The 20,612-nt window shown below is 42.7% G+C and overlaps 1 protein-coding gene across 3 annotated transcripts in view; it reads left to right on the top strand.

Moving 5' to 3' along the window:
* SMIM19 (small integral membrane protein 19) overlaps positions 1-10,077 on the top strand; it is an 11,028-nt gene extending 951 nt beyond the window's left edge. The window contains exons 1-4 of one of the 3 annotated variants that reach the window (XM_012001048.1): positions 3-198; positions 4,219-4,356; positions 6,421-6,545; positions 9,609-10,077. In XM_012001048.1, the coding sequence (XP_011856438.1) occupies positions 4,223-4,356; positions 6,421-6,545; positions 9,609-9,673 (324 nt within the window). In that variant the 5' untranslated portion in view covers positions 3-198; positions 4,219-4,222 and the 3' untranslated portion in view covers positions 9,674-10,077. Of the gene's footprint in view, positions 1-2; positions 417-4,218; positions 4,357-6,420; positions 6,546-9,608 lie in introns of those variants that run through there. The other 2 variants (XM_012001045.1, XM_012001046.1) reach the window with 2 other exon arrangements.
* The last annotated feature ends 10,535 nt before the right edge of the window (positions 10,078-20,612 follow it).

Below are 20,612 nucleotides of genomic sequence, written 5' to 3'. Positions count from 1 at the left end.
AGGGCGGCGGGGGCTCAGCGGGAGGGTTGAGGCTGAATCACGCGCAGCCTGCGGGCGGCGGAAACGTCCCTAGAGCCTGGCCGCCCCGGGACCCGGGCCGCTTCCTGGGAGAGGATTACATTTTCTCCCTGCTCCACTTGACTTTCTTCCGGAAGGAGCAGGTCTCGCAGGATCGGGGCCAAGGCTGGAAGAGTTCAGGTTTGGGAGTCGTGTGTGTAACAGCCCCGCGCCTCCACGCCCTGGCCCGTGTGGCTTTGGGCAAGTTATATAACCACCGCTGCCACCCCAGCTTCTTTTCCTGTAAAATGGAGCTTTAGTGCCGCCCAGCAGGGTTGTTGGGATGATTCAGTGACTCTGTGGACTGCCCAGCACCTGTGAATTGCTTTCCTCGATGTTGGGTGCAGGCCTGTGAGCTTGTATGTACTCTTCTGCTTCAGGATGCCAAGCCTTTAGTATTTCAGAGGGATGAGAGAAAGAAATCCCATTTATTGATGCAGAGGATTTTGTTGTAAGGGACTCTAGGAACTAAGTGGTTCCAATGTGAATTTGTATCAAAATAACAAAGTTCTAAGTGAGAGACAAAAATGGTAACATGAATGTACGATGACAAGCGGTGGTCAGTTTTAGAACCACCTAGACGTGGCATGAGGAACCCAAAATCACGACACAGATTTTAAAGCCTGTGATACAGTGACCTAGTCGCTAGAAAAAGTAGTTCTCGGCTGGGCATGGTGGCTCACGCCTGTAATCCAGCCCTTTGGGAGGCTGAGGCGGGCAGGTTGCCTGAGCTCAGGAGTTTTGAAACCAGCCTGGGTAGTATAGTGAGAGGACCCCCCACTCCCCCGACTTTAAAAAACAAAACAAAAAAATTACCCAGGCATGGTGGCACTTGCCTGTATTCCCAACTACTTGGGAGGCTGAGGCAGGAGAATCCCTCTATTCCGGGAGGTGGAGGCTGCAGTGAGCCGAGATCGCACCACTGCCCTCCAGCCTGGGTGGCAGAGCGAGACCCTGTTTTTAAAAAAAAAAAGAAAGAAAAGAAAACGTAGTTCTCATCCTGAAAGTTTGGCAACCTAAAACCAACTCCTAGTAGTCATATATTGGCAACTTTAGATACACATGTTTACTTGGAACTTAATTCAGCCCATCCTAGCCTCTCCTTACTGAAATAGTTCAAGCATTACATTACAGGAAAATGTGAAAAAAGGTATCTTGCTTTAGATTCCAGAGGAAGGCTGTGGTGGTACGCAGTAAGCACGCAACAGGTGTATGTGTGTACACTTGGTTACACTGTGGCATGCCGAGAAGGAGGGGACGGGGTCATAGTTCAGGCTGCATGTGGGCTGTGGGTCTGTACTGTGACTCAGGACCAGAGCACTCCTTACTCCTGGCAGCCTTACAAAGTCATGCCATTGATCATGATTGAGGACTGGGAGGGAAAGGCCTCCTCTCTGCAAATCTTTCACAACTACACTCCTAAAAATAACTCAAGTGCATGTCCCTGGAAGCACAGAAGAGTGACCTCATGACATACCAATCATGTTGTATAATATAGGTTGTATAATTCACGTTTAATTTTACCGTTCTGTGTCAGCAGTAATTAGAAATTTTTTCCTAAGTGTAATTAAAGACCTGCATATTTGGGGCAGGAGGAAGTAGGGCTTTGAGTAGGAATATACCATTTACTGTGGTACATGTATATACATTCCATGTGGCACATTAACAACATCTTGCAAAAAATTAAAGCAAGAAATTAACCTGATTCTGATCCATTTTGTCATTAGAAAATAGGAAACATTTTGTAATTTGTCAGATAAATGACACTCATGAAATGTTCTAGTGGCTAGTGCTGTATGGCTCCCCGTTTCTTGCCTAATTTGTTAATAACTCTCAATCCTGAAAGCTGCCTCCCTTGCTGCATAATTGTCCTGGGGCTTCTGCAGCATCTCAAATCAAGACACATAAAGTCATCTTTTTTTTTGCCAAACACGGTGGTGGTGGTTGCTATTTTACACTTTGGCACCAACGAAGTTTGAGATTCCATAAATTATACAGACAGTTATAGTGTCTGGGCTTCCAAAAGTTTCCATGTCTAAAGTAGGCTGATTACTTACTATAAACCATAAAGTTACATTCAGAGGAACTCTGGAATTTCGTTTTGAGGAATAAGAATTCAAACTGTCAATATGCCAAATACCTCTGTACCTCTCACTCAAAAAAAAATCCACAGCCAGTCTTCAGTATCTAGGAATTGGGTATAGTCTAGTGTTTAAATAATATTTAGATAGTGCATCTACAAATGTTTACAATTTAAGTTCTGTTTTTATTGCTCCTGGCTAATTTTCACGAGACCAATCTTTATATTCAGCAGACACCCATAGTTATTTTAGTGAAATCACTCCTGCCTTCAGTGTGAAGAGTTGAAGTTAAATGGCTGTTCATGATACTCACTTTATTCTAAAGGAGTACAGTATGTCCCCAAACTTCTGACAAAGACAAGTTGTCAGAAAGGCAAAAACGTGCCACGTGGCTTAGGAACAGACCTCTCTGTTCTTAATGAAACTGCATTCTTCTTATATAGAGGCAAGCTAGAAGAAAGAACTCTGCCCTCAGTACATATATATTAACTAGCTGGCCAAATCTACACTAATGAACACTTCGGAGACTTACAGCATGGACTCCTGCAAGACATTTTAGTGGAAGAATTTTTGCAATGCCTTCATTATTGTAGGCAGTGTAGAAAAAGTCACTGAAAACTTTTTAGACTCTTTTTCTTGGTATTAGAAAATGACTGATTCTCAGAAACTACAGTGCAGCTATCACCTATATTTGTCCATTTTTCTCCTGTATATAGAGTGTCTAAAACAACACTTCTGGATTTTCTTTACGTATTAGGTCATTTTACTTAGCCTTACCTTTTATGTCCCAACACAAGGGAGGAACTTTCTCTTTAAGGAAAAATTCAGTGAACTTCTCTAACACAAAGAAGAAGTCATTACTTTTACTTGCTGTTTGATGCACTTGCTGTGACCACTCTAACTTTCTGTGGGAATGTCCAAAGAATGCATTTCCTAGGGTAGATGTCACAGCTGTGTCAATAGCAAAATGTATCTTTTCATCCCATAGCTTCTTTCAACCAAATTTGTCCAGCAGGCCAAAGCTAGATAAAGCTCCAAACCTTTCCCAGTATGGGAGGCATGGGGGGTGAGAGAGCCGTGTTCTGGCTGTCACATCCTTGCTAGGCTGCTGTGCAACACTTTTGTAGCAGCACAGCCAGGTGTTGAGGCTCTGTGTTTTTTGTTTTTGTTTTTTTGAATAGAGTCCCACTCTGTCACCCAGGCTGCAGTGCAGTGGCCTGACCTTGGCTCACTGCAACCTCCGCTTCCCAGGTTCAAGTGATTCTTCTGCCTCGTCCTCCCGGGTAACTGGAAATACAGGCACCTGCCATCATGCCCAGCTAATTTTTTGTATTTTTAGTAGAAACAGGGTTTCACCATGTTAGCCAGGCTGGTCTTGAACTCCTGACCTCAGGTGATCGCCCACCTCGGCCTCCCAGAGTGCTGGGATTACAGGCACCAGCGAAGTCTCTGTTTTAAAGTATTCTGTTCCTTTCCTCTGGGTGTTACAATTTGGAAGCTGCAATAACATTTCAAGCTCAGTCCTTTTAGTAATATTATTTTTTATCCCAAGTTTCTTAAGGGGCCAGATTGTAAATATTTTAGGTTTTGTGGACTTTGAAACAAAATCAATATTGTGTAGGTGCAGTCCTTGGTATTCGGGAGATTGGTGCCAGGACCCCCTCAGATATCAAAATCCATAGATGGCCAAGTCCCGATATAAAATGGCATAGTATTTGCATATAACCTAAGCACATCCTCTGTGTACTTTAAATCATCTCTAAGCACTTATAATACCTAGTACAATGTAAATGCTATGTTAATAGTTGGTATAATGTATTTTTTAAAATTTGTATTGTTTTTGCAAGTATTTTCCTTTCACGGTTGATTATGCGGATGCAGAACTGTCAGATAGAGAGGGCCAACTGCACCATTTAAAATGTGCCACTTAGAAATGTAAATCCCATTCTTGGCTCATGGGCCACACACAAACAGGCAGTGGACTGGATTTGGCCAGTAGGCCATATGTTTGCCAACCCTTCTCCAGACAGTGCTACCATCATTAATTAAAAGAAACTCTACTTTCTTTTCTCTCTTACAGCCCCATGGCTGGGGGTTATGGAGTGATGGGTGACGATGGTTCTATTGATTATACTGTTCACGAAGCCTGGAATGAAGCCACCAATGTTTACTTGATAGTTATCCTTGTTAGCTTCGGTCTCTTCATGTATGCCAAAAGGTAAATTTTTGTTTCTCAGGGTAGATAAAAACTGTGCATTTACAAGTTTTGCAAGTTTAAGAAATATGAAATGAATACGTAAAAGTAATTGCATCAGGCTGGGCGCAGTGGCTCACACCTGTAATCCCAGCACTTTGGGAGGCCAAGATGGGTGGATCACGAGGTCAGGAAATTGAGACAATCCTGGACAACATGGTGAAACCCTGTCTCTACTAAAAATACAAGAAGTAGCTGGACGTGGTGGCACGTGCCTGTAATCCCAGCTACTTGGGAGGCTGAGGCAGGAGAATCACTTGAACCAGGGAGTTGGAGGTTGCCGTGAGCCGAGATCGCACCACTGCACTCCAGCCTGGTGACAGAGCGAGACTCCATCTCAAAAAATAAATAAATAAAATAAATTTCATTATAATTTTTGTTGTAGTGCTGACAGACACTGTCCACTCTGGTGTCAAGCATTGGTGGCCAAGGTTTGGCTCTGAAAACCCCATTGCTGACCAGACATGGTGACTCACACCGGTAATCCCAGCACTTTGGGAGGCTGAGGCAGGTGGATCTCCTGAGATCAGGAGTTCAAGACCAGCCTGGCCAACATGGTGAAACCCCGTCTCTACTAAAAATACAAAAATTAGCTAGGCGTGATGGCACGATCCTGTAATGCCAGCTACTCAGGAGGCCGAGGCAGGAGCATCACTTGAACCTGGGAGGAGGATGCAGTGAGCCAAGATCGTGCCACTGCACTCCAGCCTGGACAACAAAGTAAGACTCCATCACAAAAACAAAAAAAACCCATTGCTTTAAGAAATAGAGAGTTAAGTACCACTCTTAGCCCCCAGGCCAGCTGCACTAAACTCTCAATTCTGTAATTTCTATTATAGCCCAATTTTATCATTCAGCCTGGGTTCGTTGTCACCCTTCATTGAGCACATTGTTTTGGCTTAAGTCCCTGAATGCAGAAACACTGACTCCTATGTATTCAGCAAATCTCCCTTCAACCAGTATAAGCTTTTCCTTGTTTTTTGTGCATGACTGTATGATAGCACTTATTAAACAGCGTTAGTCTTATCTGATTACTTGTTTGTCCTTTCTACAACATGTCTTTTTTGTCTTTTACCTTAGGGTCCCTGGTGTGCTGTATAGTGTAAATCTTCAATGAATATTTCCTGCCTTAATTCCAGATGTTGTAGCTTAATTTAACTGCTTTTCCACATTCCCTGGCTCCTTTCCCAGAAGTACAGTAAAAAAGGGGGAGGTGCGGGGATGCTTTAAAAAGAGGAAGAGCAGTGTTACATTGGGATACTTCTGCAGACACATACTTTACAGGTATCCTCTCCCAAGGTAAAAAGGCATTCGAGAGTTCAAGGTAATTAGTAATCCAGAAATAATTTAAGTTTGGCCTGAGGAATCATTTAGAGCCCCCACTTGCACCCAGATCTCAGCTGAACCCTCCTGGAGCAGCTGGCCTGTTGGCTCATGAACTCTAGGGGTGGTGAGAGGAGGCTCCCTGACCATCACTGATGACCTGGCAGGTGACCACTTTCCTCTAAGCCACCACCGCCTCCCCATGTTTCTTTTAAAAGCGGAGGCACTCTGTTCTTAATTTTAAAAAGATGTCTCCACTAAGGCCATGCTATTGTATTTAAGAAATATGTTTATTCATTACTTTCTAAAATTAAGGTCTGCTCACATTCAATTTATTCTCCAGCTCAGTCATTTAGCTTTATCTGGATGACGGGAAAGGAAGGAAAAATCAGCTGTTCTCTTGTTTGTGATTTTCTCATAGGATATTTGGCTTTTGGGGATTGAGGAGAATCACAATGGAGGAACTTCACTTTGTTGTGTTAATTGGATGTGTTCAGCTACTTACTTTTCTCACTTACAGCCTCATACTTTTTAATGAAAGAAATAATACTTTGAGCCAAGGAAGCAGCTCTCAAAGACAAAATAGAAAGTAAAATGGGCTTGTTGTCATTTAAGTCCTTTTGCCACAGCTTCTGATGACCAGGATTATAAGCATATTACAACTCTATAGACATTAATACAAAACTGCATGGATTTTGTGTTTAGGAACAAAAGGAGAATTATGAGGATATTCAGCGTGCCACCTACAGAGGAAACTTTGTCAGAGCCCAACTTTTATGACACAATAAGCAAGATTCGTTTGAGACAACAACTGGAAATGTATTCCATTTGTAAGTGTATTCTGTGCTGAAAGATACACATATGCATGTTTAAAATAGATTTTCTGGAATTGAGTTCATTTAGCAAAATGTTATTAGAAATCGTAAGTAATGAAAACTTAGTACTTTTTTCAGATGTTTAATATGTTTTTCAGATACTTATCCTTTGTTCCTTTTGTATTTTATGCCATTTGCATGTGATACTGGCTCAAAATAAGGTATATAACTTAATTCAGCATAGCAGCATTATTCACTGTAGTCAAAAGGTGGAAATCACCCACATGTCCTCAGCAGATGAATGAATAAACAAAGTGTGGTGCATACAATAGAATGTTATCCAGCCCTTAAAAGGAAGGACATTCTGGCTGGGAGCGGTGGCTCACACCTACAATCTCAGCACTTTGGGAGACTGAGGTAGGTGAATCACAAGGTCAGGAGTTCAAGACCAGGCTGGCCAAGATGGCGAAACCCCGTCTCTACCAAAAATACAAAAATTAGCTGGGCGTATTGGTGGGTGCCTGTAATCCCAGCTACTTGGGAGGCTGAGGCAGGAGAATTGCTTGAACCCAGGAGGCGGAGGTTGCAGTGAGCAGAGATCACGCCATTACACTCCAGGCTGGGGAACAAGAGTGAAACTTCATCTCACAAAAAAAAAAAAAAAAATACAGAGCCAGGAGCTCTGTATGAGAAATTCTAAGTAAAGAACTAAGTTTTTATTGACACATACGCAAAACAAGTTATCCACTGTCAGTAATATGCTCAGTAACACAGCAGATACATTATAAACCCACAGTTTATTTCTTTTTTGATGGGAATGATATAAAATAAAATTGATCCGAATTTCTGTTTGCAAGGTGTATTAGTTTTCTGTGCTAATTGCTGCTGTAACGAATTACCACAAATGTAGTGGCTTAAAGCACACGAACATGTTGTCTTACAGTTGTGTGGGTTAGAAGCTCCACAGCAGCTGTACTGTGCTAACTTCAGGGTGCCTGCATGGTTCTGTTATTCTAGAGCCTCTAAGGAAAATCCCTGTCTTTGCCTCCTCCAGCTTCTCAGGACCATCCACACTCCTTGGGTCACAGTCCCTTCCTCCATCTGCAAAGCATTGCATCTTTCTGACTATTTCATGTCCACATCTCCTTCTCTCAGAACTTAGGCAGGAAAAAAACTCTGTAATTTTAAGGGCCCATCTGATTATATTGGGCAGATAATCCAGAGTCATCTCCCCATGCCAAGGTCCCTACCTTAATCACATCTTCAGAGTCCCTTTTGTCCTGTGAGGTAACATAGGCACAGATTATGGGACAAGATGTGGACATCTTTGGGAGCCATTATGCTTGTAAGCAGTGAGCACATGTGTGGATTTGCACATTTAATGAATCCCAGCATAAAGGGTCCTTAGTGCTCGTGATGTATCTTGTCCTGACAGAATCTGGTGCTTCCAGAAGAAACAGGCAACAGAATTCTTTTTTTAAATAGAAGACTCCTGAAGTTGTACGCTTTGGGCTACAAAAATCTGAATCTACCCTGAGTAGCATAAACAAATAATATCTCCTTATTGGCTAGTGAAAAACTTAGAAGAGAGTGGCCAGGCGCGGTGGCTCACCCCTGTAATCTCAGCACTTTGGGAGGCCAAGGCGGGTGGATCACGAGGATCAAGACCATCCTGGCTAATACGGTGAAAACTCATCTACTAAAAATACAAAAAATGAGCAGGGCAAGGTGGCGGGCACCTGTAGTCCCAGCTACTCGGGAGGCTGAGGCAGGAGAATGGCGTGAACCCAGGAGGCAGAGCTTGCAGTGAGCCCAGATTGTGCACTGCGCTTCAGCCTGGGCAACAGAGTGAGACTGCGTCTCAAAAAAACAAGAACTCAGAAGAGATTGAAAGTTTTAAAGCTAAGCAGTGGATGACACAAAGATTTTTAGCCCTGTATTTTCTCTAGTTTCAGGTTAAGACAGTTTTTCTTCAATAAACATTTCTTAGAAGTACAAAAAGAAGACAGAATTGCATATCTATTTTTTCTTCTAGTTTATATTGAAGACATTATATGTTTAATCAACAATAAGCCTGTTAGATTTATAAGTTAAAATATAGTCAAATTCCTTATGGTGTGGACAAAAGCATTATTATTAACTTTAAGATGGAAATGACAGGTAATAAAGGAAGAAATTACAAAACATTAATTTTAATAGCTTAGATCAGGCATGATGGCTCACACCTGTAATCCCAGCACTTTGGGAGGCCAAGGCAGAATGATCGTTTGAGCCCAGGAGTTCAAGACCAGTCTGAGCAATATGGTGAAACCCTGTCTCTACTAAAAATACAAAAAATTAGCTGGGCGTGGTGACGTTAGCCAGTAGTCTCAGCTACTTGGGAGGCTGAGGTGGCAGGATTGTTTGAGCCTGGGAGGTCAAAGCAGCAGTGAGCCATGATTGTGCCACTGCACTCCATCCTTGGTGATAGAGTGAGACACTGTCTCAAAAATTAATATAATTTTGAAGTTTTAATAGCTTAATGTTTATATTTTAAAGCTCTGAATAATCCTGATACATGAATAATAATAAACATATAAAAATGGGCATCAGCAGTGTTGAGAAATTAGAGGATCATGAAGTGTAATACATCTTTTCCAAAGAAACAAAATTGTTTTAATTCTAGACTAATTACTTAGCCGGGTGCAGTGGCTCGTATCTGTAATCCCAGCACTTTAAGAGGCCGAGGCGAGAGGATCCCTTGAGGCCAGGAGTTCAAGACCAGCCTGGACAACATGGCGAGACCCCATCTCTGCAAAAAAATAAAAAATTAGCCGGGTGTGGTGGTGTCTGTCTGTGGTCTCAGCTACCTGGGAAGCTGAGGTGGGAGGATTGCTTGAGCCCAATAGGTTGAAGCTGCAGTGAGCTGTGTTTGTGCCACTGCACCACAGCCTGAGCATCAGAGGGAGACTCTATCTCTGAAACAGACAAAACTATTTCTTTATTAAGAATCATGACTTGACTAATGATATTAAGTAGTAATCATTTTGCAGTTTTATTAATTTTATCTCTTCTTTTTCTTGTTGTTTTTGTGAATAGCAAGAAAGTACGACTATCAGCAGCCACAAAACCAAGCTGACAGTGTGCAGCTCTCATTGGAATGAAGCCTCAGAAAATGAGCAACAGAAGTAATTGTTGCAAGCTCCTGATTCTTTCTACTAAATCGTGAACAGCTTTAAAAACATTTCTGTCTGCATAAAATTATTTTACTTGTGACTTTTCCCCAATTGTTTTGTGCATTGTTTTGCTTTTTTAAATTGCATCTCCAAGTCATTGTTAGGTAAATACAAGTGGCTCAAAAGGCTTTGACACAGGGAACCTGCACATATCCAGGATATATGTAACCAGCGATGGTGACTTGACCTTGCAAAGACCTGTGATTCCTTCAGGATACAATCAGTGAGAAATAAAAAACACATCTTGGGAAGCGGGAATCCTGGAGTTTATACCATTTACAATATTAAAAAATAAAAATGCAACCATTGGAATAACTTCCTGTTTGATTGTATTCTGTGAGTGATAAGTATCAGATCAGATCAATAACATTAATTTATTGTTAACAGCTCTTTTTTTTTTTTTTTTTGGAGACAGAGTCTGTCACCCAGGCTGGAGTGCAGTGGCACGATCTCTGCTCACTGCAACTTCTACCTCCCAGGTTTAAGCAATTCTCCTGCTGCAGCCTCCTGAATATGCTGTTAACAGCTCTTTAATTAATGACCTTTGCTTCTTCAGAACTTGTATGGTAGACTGTCCTTTCTACATCATGATGCATTCTCCTGTGCTAATTTTAAAAGCTTTCTGTAACTAGATTTTTTCCTCATTATGTTCCCAGGAGCGAGTTTGTTTTTATCCCCCAGTTTCATTTCCACCAGGTAGCTCTACTTTAGGCCATACTGGGCCCCTGCTGTTGAATAAATGGATGCCTCTATGTTGGTGTTGGCAACTGTGCAGTAATAGTACTACCACTGGTGAATGTTGCCGTCTGGTTACTTGGCATGCCAAGCTTTCCCAAAGAGCTTCATCTCTTTTTCTTGTTCTGTACTATACAATGAAATGTTTTTACCTAATTTTTCATATTTATTTAAATAAAAACTGACTGGGTAGTAGTGGGGAAGTTTAATTGTCCACGTAAGTCAAAAGAATCCATTTTTGAACTAGAGCTATTTTCAATTATAAGAATTAGTTGGCTGGGCCCGGTGGCTCATGCCTGAAATCCCAGCACTTCGGGAGGCCAAGATGGGAGGATCACGAAGTCAGGAGTTGGAGACCAGCCTGGCCAACATGGTTAAACCCCATCTCTACTAAAACTACAAAATTAGAAGGGTGTGGTGGCTTGCGCCTATAATCCCAGCCACTCGCGAGGCTGAGGCAGAATTGCGTGAATCTGAGAGGTGGAGGTTGCAGTGAGCTGAGATCATGCCACTGCATTCCAGCCTAGGCGACAGAGCAAGACTTCATCTCAGAAAAAAAAAAAAAAAGTTAATAATGACTTCAAGTATTATTTTCTTTTCCCCTTATTGTGAAATAAAATATACATTTTAAATGAAAATTAAGGTTTAGATCAAATAAAATCATTCAGGGAAATTACACTTACTTTAAAAAATGTGTTGTTCAAAAATGTATTGTACAAAGTGAACTGACCAAATAGAATAATTCTTAACTCACAAAGGAGTTTGAGCGCACTGCCTATATATCGAATTTAAATCTGACTAAAGGATTGTAAACAGTTGTAATTATGGGTTGTAGTAGCAAAGCAGCAAGGGGACAATCTTCTAAATTTGCCTTTGCCTAGGAGAACTACTGTACATTTCCATGAGCGAATTTAATCAGCAGTAGGAGTAGTTTACTTGTCACTGACATGTGGCACAATCTCGACAAATTACACAAACTGGCTATCAGATTTGTAAAATTAATGTACATAAATAAATATAAGTCACACAATGAAATGAATTGTTTTCTTTGTGTCCACTAGATAGAGATGGTCATAACTACAAACTAGTAGATCGTTTGATGAGCATCAAACCCTGGCAAGTGAGAGATGAATTCCTCTCTGTTTTTTCCTTAAAGCAAACCGATGGGAATTGCACACACCCCACTGGCAGGAACAACAGCAAGCTGGCTTTGAAGTCTCTTCCCTGCTTCAACAGCTGAACTGGGGAGAGTGCAAGCCCTGCAACCACACTTCAAAGCGGCGCGGTCTGGCTGTCCTGCTTCTACCCAACATCCACCTGAGACTCAACCGAACTGTTTTCTTTGGAAGAAAAATGGAACGACTAATAAGCTAGTAATTAACCCTTGTATTCTTCTTCTGGTTTCATCTTCCCTTTTTAATGCATAAGATATTCAGCAGTAAGCACTGGTCAGTCTGCCCTGGTGCTCAGCTTGAGTGTGTTAAATAACTGGCTATTTAGCTGATGCCAGCCAGCTGCGTGAAGGGGAGAAGGCCGTCTCCAAGGGCACAGATGTTTGCTGTTGACCTCACGCTGTGTCTGGTTGAGTTACTCATGATTCATCGGAAAACGACATGCAAGGTTTATGGTAAAACTGCTGTAACATCAGAAGTATTTTAAGTGTTCACTAAAAGTAAGATAAAATAGTAATAAAAAATAGTTTCAGATGTTAAGATGATATAAGAATAAATTTAACCTAGAAAATGGAGAAGGAACAAAAGAACATTGTATAGAGCCAAGTAATTCATTCAATGGTTGGTTCTAGAGTGTTTCCCCTGTGCTTGCTCTATGTGATCCTCTTCCATAGGCTATTCTAATAGCAGAACTAGAATAAGAGGTGCCAGAAAACTAACGGAAATAGGAAGGGCACTGAGCTAACCTCCAACATGTTCACAATAGTGAGGACCAGAGGGCAGGGGCTGGTGCTCCTGTACTTCCCACTTGGCTCCTTAATGAAGCCAAAGCCAAACTTAGACAAAGCTATAAAGCAGGAAAAATGTCCCACCTCTCCCATTTACATCCCTCTTTATCCTCCCATAAGCCTGTGAGTGAGACAGGTCTTGAATGAGGATTTAAGAATGGGAATGAGGAACTCAGAACTAAAGTGGTGAACCCTACACATCACAACAGACATGCAAACTTTCTTTGACCTCTAACAAAATAAGTGGCATTCAGCATTGGACCTTATACTAATGAAACCGCTACTTCTATTTTATTTTTATTTTATTTTATTTTATTTTATTTGAGACGGAGTCTTACTCTGTCACCCAGGCTGGAGTGCAGTGGCGCCATCTCAGCTCACTGCAACCTCTGCCTCCTGGGTTCAAGTGATTCTCCTGCCTCAGCCTCCCGAGTAGCTGGGATTACTGGCATGTGCCACCACACTGGGCTAATTGGTATAGTTTTCATAGAGATGGGGTTTCACCATGTTGGCCAGGCTGGTCTCGAGTTGCTGACCTCAGGTAATCCACCCACCTCGGCCTCCCAAAGTGAGATTATAGGTATGAGCCACTGCGTCCAGCCTTACCTTTATTTTATTTAGATATAGTAAAAAACTAAGACCATTTGTGGACGTTAGTAACATTCCACAATCCAGATTGGAAGGTGGGGTAAATGAAAGGGGAGGCCCCTCCCTGGTGCCGGTTTTGATGCTGAAGGAGCACTGTGCTTTCACCTCCTTCAGGGTGATGTTTCTAGCTCCAGAATTTCTTTTCTTCCAAATGGAGAAGTGACAGAGGTCTCACTGTTAGGAAAGAGTGGCTCTATCTCTGGGGTTTTTATAAATATATATTTTGACAAATTTCAAACTAGTCAAAGGAAATTGAGAATGTTTAACTACAGCTGATTTGGTGGTGGTAACTGCAAATGCTTTTGGGCTCAGCAATAAGAATTTCTTGAGAAAATGAACCATGTAAGTGTAAAATGTCTACGAGAAAACAAGTAAATGTACATGGTATTCATTTAGTGGGTAGGGAGAAGGGATTGTAATGTCTCTGAATAACATCTTTATTTTGAAGTCTAAAGAACCAGGCCCATTCAAGTTGACTTTAGTTCTATATAATTCTTTATATCTGAAAGGATTTCTAGCACCTAATATTGGCATAGTAACTAGCCCAAAGTAAATGCTCAATAACTACTTGTTGAATTAATTAATTTACTTGTAATAGTTTATAGAGGTGATTTTTTTATGTGTGTTTTTTAAAAGTGTAGTCTCCACTTCTGGTAACGGCAGAGTAATTGTGTCAGACTAACTCTTGGAGATAGTGACAATAAGTTCAGGACAAAATATTTAGAAAACAACTATTTGGGCTGGGTGCAGTGGCTCACGCCTGTAATCCCAGCACTTTGGGAGGCCAAGGTAGGTGGATCACGAGGTCAGGGGTTCGAGACCAGCCTGTCCAATATGGTGAAACCCCCATCTCTACTAATACAAAAATCACACGCCTGGAGTCCCAGCTACTCAGGATGCCAAGACAGGAGAATTGCTTGCACCCGGGAGGCAGAGGTTGCAGTGAGCCGAGATCGCACCGCTACACTCCAGCCTGGGCATTAGTGACTCCACCTCGAAAAACATAATGGAACAACCCCCCCCCGCCCCCGCCAACAACTATTTGGAAGTAACTCTATGTAGACAAACAAACCAGAAGGAAGATGACCTTTAAGAGAAGGGCACCGGTTGAGATTCTCATTTCTACAGTTTTTTGCCTGAAGGCATTTCCCAGTCCACAGCTCAGGACTATGGGGGAACACAGGCAGAAAGCCACGGTCTCTGAGGACAGAACTCAGGGCTCTGGAGAGATGACAGGGACAGGACATCCCAGAAAGAAGTGAACCACAGAAGAACTGCATGTAAATTTGGGCAAGTTTTTGGCTGATCCTTGAACTATGGTCTGTAGTCTCTCAGAAGCCTAGCAGGAAGCAAATGGCTAAAAAGGCGAAAGAAGCTGAGGTTGCAGTGAGATGAGATTGTGCCACCGCACTCCAGCAGCCTGGGCAACAGAGCAAAAGTCTATCTCAAAAAAAAAAAAAGCTGAAAGAACTGAGCAGTTTTCAGCTGCTGCCACCACAGGAATTGCCATTCAAGTCTTGCCAAATTAATTTTGCTTGCTAGAACAAAAATCAGCACTTTTCAGAGAAAGATAACAGAATCTAGAGACTTTGTATCATTCACAATGTCCAATATGTAATAAAAAAATTACAGGAATTTGAGAAGAACAGGCAAATGAGAACAGAAAGAACAGGAAAATGAGACTATAGTCAAAGAGAAAAAAATGTGACGATGCAGTCCGTAGCCGAGAAAAAGCAGTCAATGGAAACTGACTTCAAAATTACTCAGATATTGGATTGGCAGATAATAACTTTGTTTAATTTTTACTGATTTTTTTTTATTTTTTTGAGTCAGGGTCTCACTCCGTCACCCAGGCTGGGGTGCAGTGGCACAATCACAACTCACTGCAGCCTTGACCTCCTGGGCTCTGGCGATCCTCCCAACTCTACCTCTTGAGTAGCTGGGACTACAGTCACACACCACCATGCTGAGCTAATTTTTTGTATTTTTAGTAGAGATAGAGTTTTGCCATGTTGCCCAGGCTGATCTCGAACTCCTGGACTCAAGCCATCTGCCCACCTCAGCCTCCCAAAGTGCTAGCATTACAGGCACATGTGCTACCTACCGTGCCCAGCCAACAGATAAGAACTTTAAAGCAGCTATTACATATATGTTTAGAGAAACGAAATACTTTCAGATAAATGATCATTGAAAGGATTTATCAGCAGCAGATCTTTTCTACAAGAAATACTAAAGGAAACTATTTGGCCTGAAGAGAAGTGACAGCGGATGGAAAGTCAGTTCTCAGCAAACTACAGGCATATGAGTGAACAGATGAGGAGAGACACGGATGGAGCAAGTGGGGCTTTTACCAAGTGGGGATCAAAAGCATATAGGAGTTTCTTGCACTGGAATAACTTTTTCTATAAGCTTGAAGTTTGTTAATTTATAGAAAAAGCATTTATGCATCCATTTCTTATTTAACCAGGTTTTGTTTTTCCTCTCATACCAATCATCAGTAAAACTGAAAAACAGGCGAGGTGTCTACGGTGTCTTAGACAAGCTTACGCTTCTTTATTCTCTACTTAGTCCCATAGTATCTAATATCCTCCTGTTCCCTATCAAAATCTACTTCCAGAAAGGAATCTAAAACACACTTCCACAAAAGTCTGGATGACTGACAACAGTCAAAGCGTTACACTTACAGGGTGTTTGGTCTGCATTTTAACAGAGAGAGGTTTCAATAGGAGGGAAAGGAAGTTTTTAGACATTAGAGAGCAGTGGTAATTTTTAGAGATAAGAAAGTGTTTATGGCTTCTGAAATCACATCATGTAAGCAATTAACTTCGCCTTCTTGTCTGGCCACCACTTCCAATTCTGCTCTCCTCTATCATCTTTTTTTGTTTTTTTCTCCTCCTGTCCCAAGACAGAGTTTCACTCTTGTTGCTCAGGCTGGAGTGCAGCCGCAATCTCGGTTTACTGCAACCTCTGCCTCCTGGGTTCACGCCATTCTCCTGCCTTAGTCTCTTGTGTAGCTGGGATTACAGATGTGCGCCACCACACCCTTTTTTACATTTTTAGTAGAGATGGGGTTTCACCATGTTGGTCAGGCTGGTCTCCATTGATCTCAGGTGATCCACCTACCCCAGCCTCCCAAGGTGCTGGGATTAAAGGTGTGAGCCACCACGCCTGGCCCTCCTCTATCATCTTAAACATTAGCAATCAGAGTGTCAACTGTTCCCCATCAAAATTATTAAATGCACTGGAACTCCTAAAAAAAAAAAAAAAAAGTGATTCTGGCCGGGCACAGTGGCTCACGCCTGTAATCCCAGCACTTTGGGAGGTTGAGATGGGAGGATCCCCTAAGGTCTAGAGTTTGAGGCCAGCCTGACCAACACGGAAAAACCCCCTCTGTACTAAAAATACAAAATTAACTGGGCTTGGTGGCGCAGGCCTGTAATCCCAGCTACTCTGGAGGCTAAGGCAGGAGGATCACTTGAACCCGGGAGGCAGAGGTTGTGGTGAGCCAAGATCGCCCCATTGCACTCCAGCCTGGGCCACAAGAGCAAAACTCCTTCTCAAAAAAAGGTGATTTTACAGTTTTGAATCCATTTAAAACAGGGCTGTCAACTTTATTGTCTTATCCCCTTGAGACAGGAAGACAGAATGTGTCCAGAATTGGTTCCTTCTGGTGGGTTCTTGGTCTCATTGGCTTCAAGAATGAAGCCGCGGACCCTCGTGGTGAGTGTTACAGTTCTTAAAGATGGTGTGTCCGGAGTTTGTTCCTTCAGATGTTCAGATGTGTCTGGAGTTTCTTCCTTCTGGTGGGTTCGTGGTCTCACTGACTTCAGGAGTGAAGTTGCAGACCTCCACAGTGAGTGTTACAGCTCCTAAAGGTAGTACAGACCCAAAGAATGAGCAGCAGCAACATTTATTGTGAAGAACGAAAGAACAAAGTTTCCACAGCATGGAGGGGGACCCGAGCAGGTTGCTCCTGCTGGCTCAGGTGGCCAGCTTTTAGTCCCTTATTTGGCCCCGCCCACATCCTGCTGATTGGTCCATTTTACAGAATGCTGATTGGTACATTTACAAACCTTTAGCTAGACACAGAGTGCTGACTGGCATGTTTACAATCCTTTAGCTAGACAGAAAAGTTCTCCAAGTCCCCACCTGACCCATAAGCCCAGCTGGCTTCACCTCTCAAAGCCCCTCTAAACAGGACACCCCAACTGCTGTTGGGAATTGGGTGATGACTGCTCTAGCTACTTCCTGCTGGATAGGGGCAAAGAAGGAGCCCTGCAGTTGTAGTGTCCTCCAGAGGGGAACTCTCTAGGCCAGTGAAAGGGCCAGTGGGTTGGTCCAGGGGTCCTTGGTAGAAGCTGTTAGTTGAGCTCATTTGGGGTTCCATTTGTAAAACCATCTGTAACTTGATGGCCTTGATCCTAGAGGAAACAAATTTGACAAAGAGGTTAAAAATACGGGGCCTGAAGGCAAGTAATAGCAAGATGGCTGCCATGGGACCTAGAAAGGGGAGAAGCCATGTTTCCCAACTCCAGAGGTTGGTATAAGAGTTTGAAAGGCATCTGATTTCAGAAGCCTTTTCCTGTAAACACCAGGCGGCATCTCGTACTATCCCTGACTGGCTAGTGTAAAAACAACACTCTTCCCCTAAGAGGCACAGAGTCCTCCTTTCTCAGCAGTGAGGAGGTCTAGACCTCGGTGGGTTTTGGAGAGTCACTGCTCCCAAAAAGTCTATTTGGGATTGTAGAGTAAGGATAGATTTCATTATTTCTTACAAGCTGTCTGAGAAATCCTTTGAGAGTGTGTGGGTAGTAGGATAATGAAGTAGACAAACTGGCTATTCTGGTTCCTGTAGTAGTAGCCGTTCCTAACCGTATAAGTAGGGGTATTAGTTGTATGGCTCTGTGCTGACGGACTTGAGCTTTGAGGGGTACTGATAGGGTCTGATTTCCTGGGACAATGTTAATGTTGGGACTTAGAAAGACTAAGGTGCAGGTGCCTGTCCAGTTAGTGGGGAGGCAGATATAAGTTGACGTTCCACATAAGAAGAATATACCTTGGCTGGGTAGACAGAACTGGTTGTGTATGTTAAAAAGGTGTGTGAATTTGTTGTTTTCATTTTCCCATACTGCTAGAGTACTTGCCAAGGTAGCTCTGGTGAGTGGCTGGAAAGGGGTGTTGGGAGCATACTGAGTGGCTCCCTGCATTCTATTTCGTTTTCATCCTGGCAGGAGCTACAGTATATAGTCCTGTCACAAAGAGTATGGTTAGTATGCTGCTTAATAATATGATGAAATAGTAAAAGGATTCCATTAAAGGGGCAAGGAGAGGTGTTAAAGATAAAGATTATGTAGGTTTTCACTTATCTTTTTTAAGGAGGATGGGGTTTTTCTTCAGGATCAGTGGTAGGAGCCTCTTTAGTCTGGGATGTTTCCTTCCAAACTAGGAGATGAAGTCCTCCAATGGTTCGCGGGTGTATCGAGGCTGGTCTGGCTGATCTTGGGACTCCTGAGCTGACGGTCCCACAGGTTCCTCAGGGGTGTCCAAAATTTGACTCAGGTGTGGTGAATCCAAGATTCCACTCCTGACACCTTAACTGTAGTGGGGGGAGAGAGGATTACTGAGTATGGTCCTTCCCACAAAAAGTCCATAGATGGGGAGGTAGAGGGGAGAGATTTGACCAACACTGTATCTCCTGGTTGAAACAACTCTATTCCTTTTTCTCTGTGACATCCTTCAGGTAGGTTTTTAAGGTTTTGTTGATATTTTGCCAAAGAAGTTATATCTTTGACAAAGTTGGCTGATTCCTGATCAAGTAGGAGGTTATTTGTGAGAAAGGGTCGTCCACACAGCATTTCATATGTACTGAGCCCTATTTTGTGAGGGTGAAGATAAGTGAGGAGAATTTCGAATTCTCAACAAGGCCATGGGCAAAATAGTAGGCCATGGGAGATGAGCTTCTTGTGTTAGTTTCCTTAAATGTCTCTCGAGTGTTTCATTTGCCTTCTCAACCCTCCCTGAGGATTGTGGCCTCCAGGCACAGTGAAGGTGACATTGTATCCCTAGCATCCTGGACATTCCCTGAGTTATCATGGCTTTAAAAGTCAGACCATTGTCCCTCTGTAAGCTTTGGGGAAGCCCAAATCTAGGAATTATTTCATGAATTAGGACTTTAATCACTTCCTGAGCCTTCTCTGTCTTGCAGGGCAAAGCTTCTACCCAATTTGTAAAAGTATCAGCACAGACCAACAAATATTGAAATCCCTTTGACTTAGGCAAATGGGTGAAGTCTAACTGCCAGTGCTCTCCAGGATAGTGACCTATTCTTTGTTCCCCCAGGGGCCTTATGATGGACCAAGGGATTATTCCTTTGGAACACCTCACAGGGTTTGACTACCTGTCAAATAGTACAGAGGAGACTTGGCCCTGTAAATAGGAATTTGGCCATTTGATGAGTGTTTTCAATACTCATATGAAAAGTTTGGTGGAGGGTTTTAAGCATTTTCCACTGGCTGGCTTTGGGTATAAGTACCTTTCCTTCTTCTGTCATTAACCACCCCGAGGTGAGAAAACTATGCCCCCGTGAAAGTCCCTATTCTGTTTCAGTTGGGGAATACTGGGGCTTAATCTCTTAAAGGGGGTTGTTCCATACCAAGGGTCCTTCCATAGGTATTTCTAATGGAAGGTTCCACGTGGCAGCAATTTTGGCCTCAGCATCTGCCTGACGGTTTCCTTCTGCCTTTTCTCCTTCACCTTTCCGATGGCTTTGGCAGTGTAACACTGCCACTTCCTTGGGTTTTTGCACTGTGTGCAATAACTCCATAATTTCATTGTGGTATTTAATGGGGGTTCCCCCAGAGGTTAGGAACTCCCTTTCTTTCCATATTGCAGCATGGGCATGTAGAATTAGATAAACATACTTGCTATCTGTATACACATTTATTCTTTTTCCCTTTCCCAGTTCTCAGGCTTGGGTAGTTGCCACTAGTTCTGCTAACTGGGCATTGGTCCCTGCGGGAAGAGGCTTACTTTCAAGTACGGTTACATCACTAACTATGGCATAATCTGCCCTTCTATCCCATTCTCCACAAATGAACTTCCATCACTATATAGGTTAAGGTCAGGATTAGCTAAGGGGACTTCTAAGAGATCATCTCAGTTGACATAAGTCTGGACTATAATTTGTTGACAGTCATGCTCGATTGGTTCCCCATCCTCTGGGAGAAAAGTGGCAGGGTTGAGGGCCATGCATGTACGTATTTGAAGCACCAGTCCCTCAAGGAGTAGCACCTGGTATCTAAGTAGGCCATTGTCTGATAGCCATAAACTTCCTTTGGCACCTAGTATGCCATTTACATCATGAGTAGTCCAGACAGTGGACTTGTATTATTTTCCTTGTATTATTTTGATAGCCTCTGACACTAAGACGGTTACCACTGCAACTGCCCATAAACAGTGAGACCAGCCTTTTGCTACTACATCAATTTCCTTACTTAGGTATTCCACTGGTTGTGGGGTTGTCCC

The sequence above is a fragment of the Mandrillus leucophaeus genome, unplaced genomic scaffold, assembly GCF_000951045.1.
Source record: "Mandrillus leucophaeus isolate KB7577 unplaced genomic scaffold, Mleu.le_1.0 Scaffold649, whole genome shotgun sequence".
Classification (NCBI taxonomy): domain Eukaryota; kingdom Metazoa; phylum Chordata; class Mammalia; order Primates; family Cercopithecidae; genus Mandrillus; species Mandrillus leucophaeus.
Note: the sequence above shows the minus strand (reverse complement) of the source record. Positions and strands in the feature narration are given on the sequence as shown.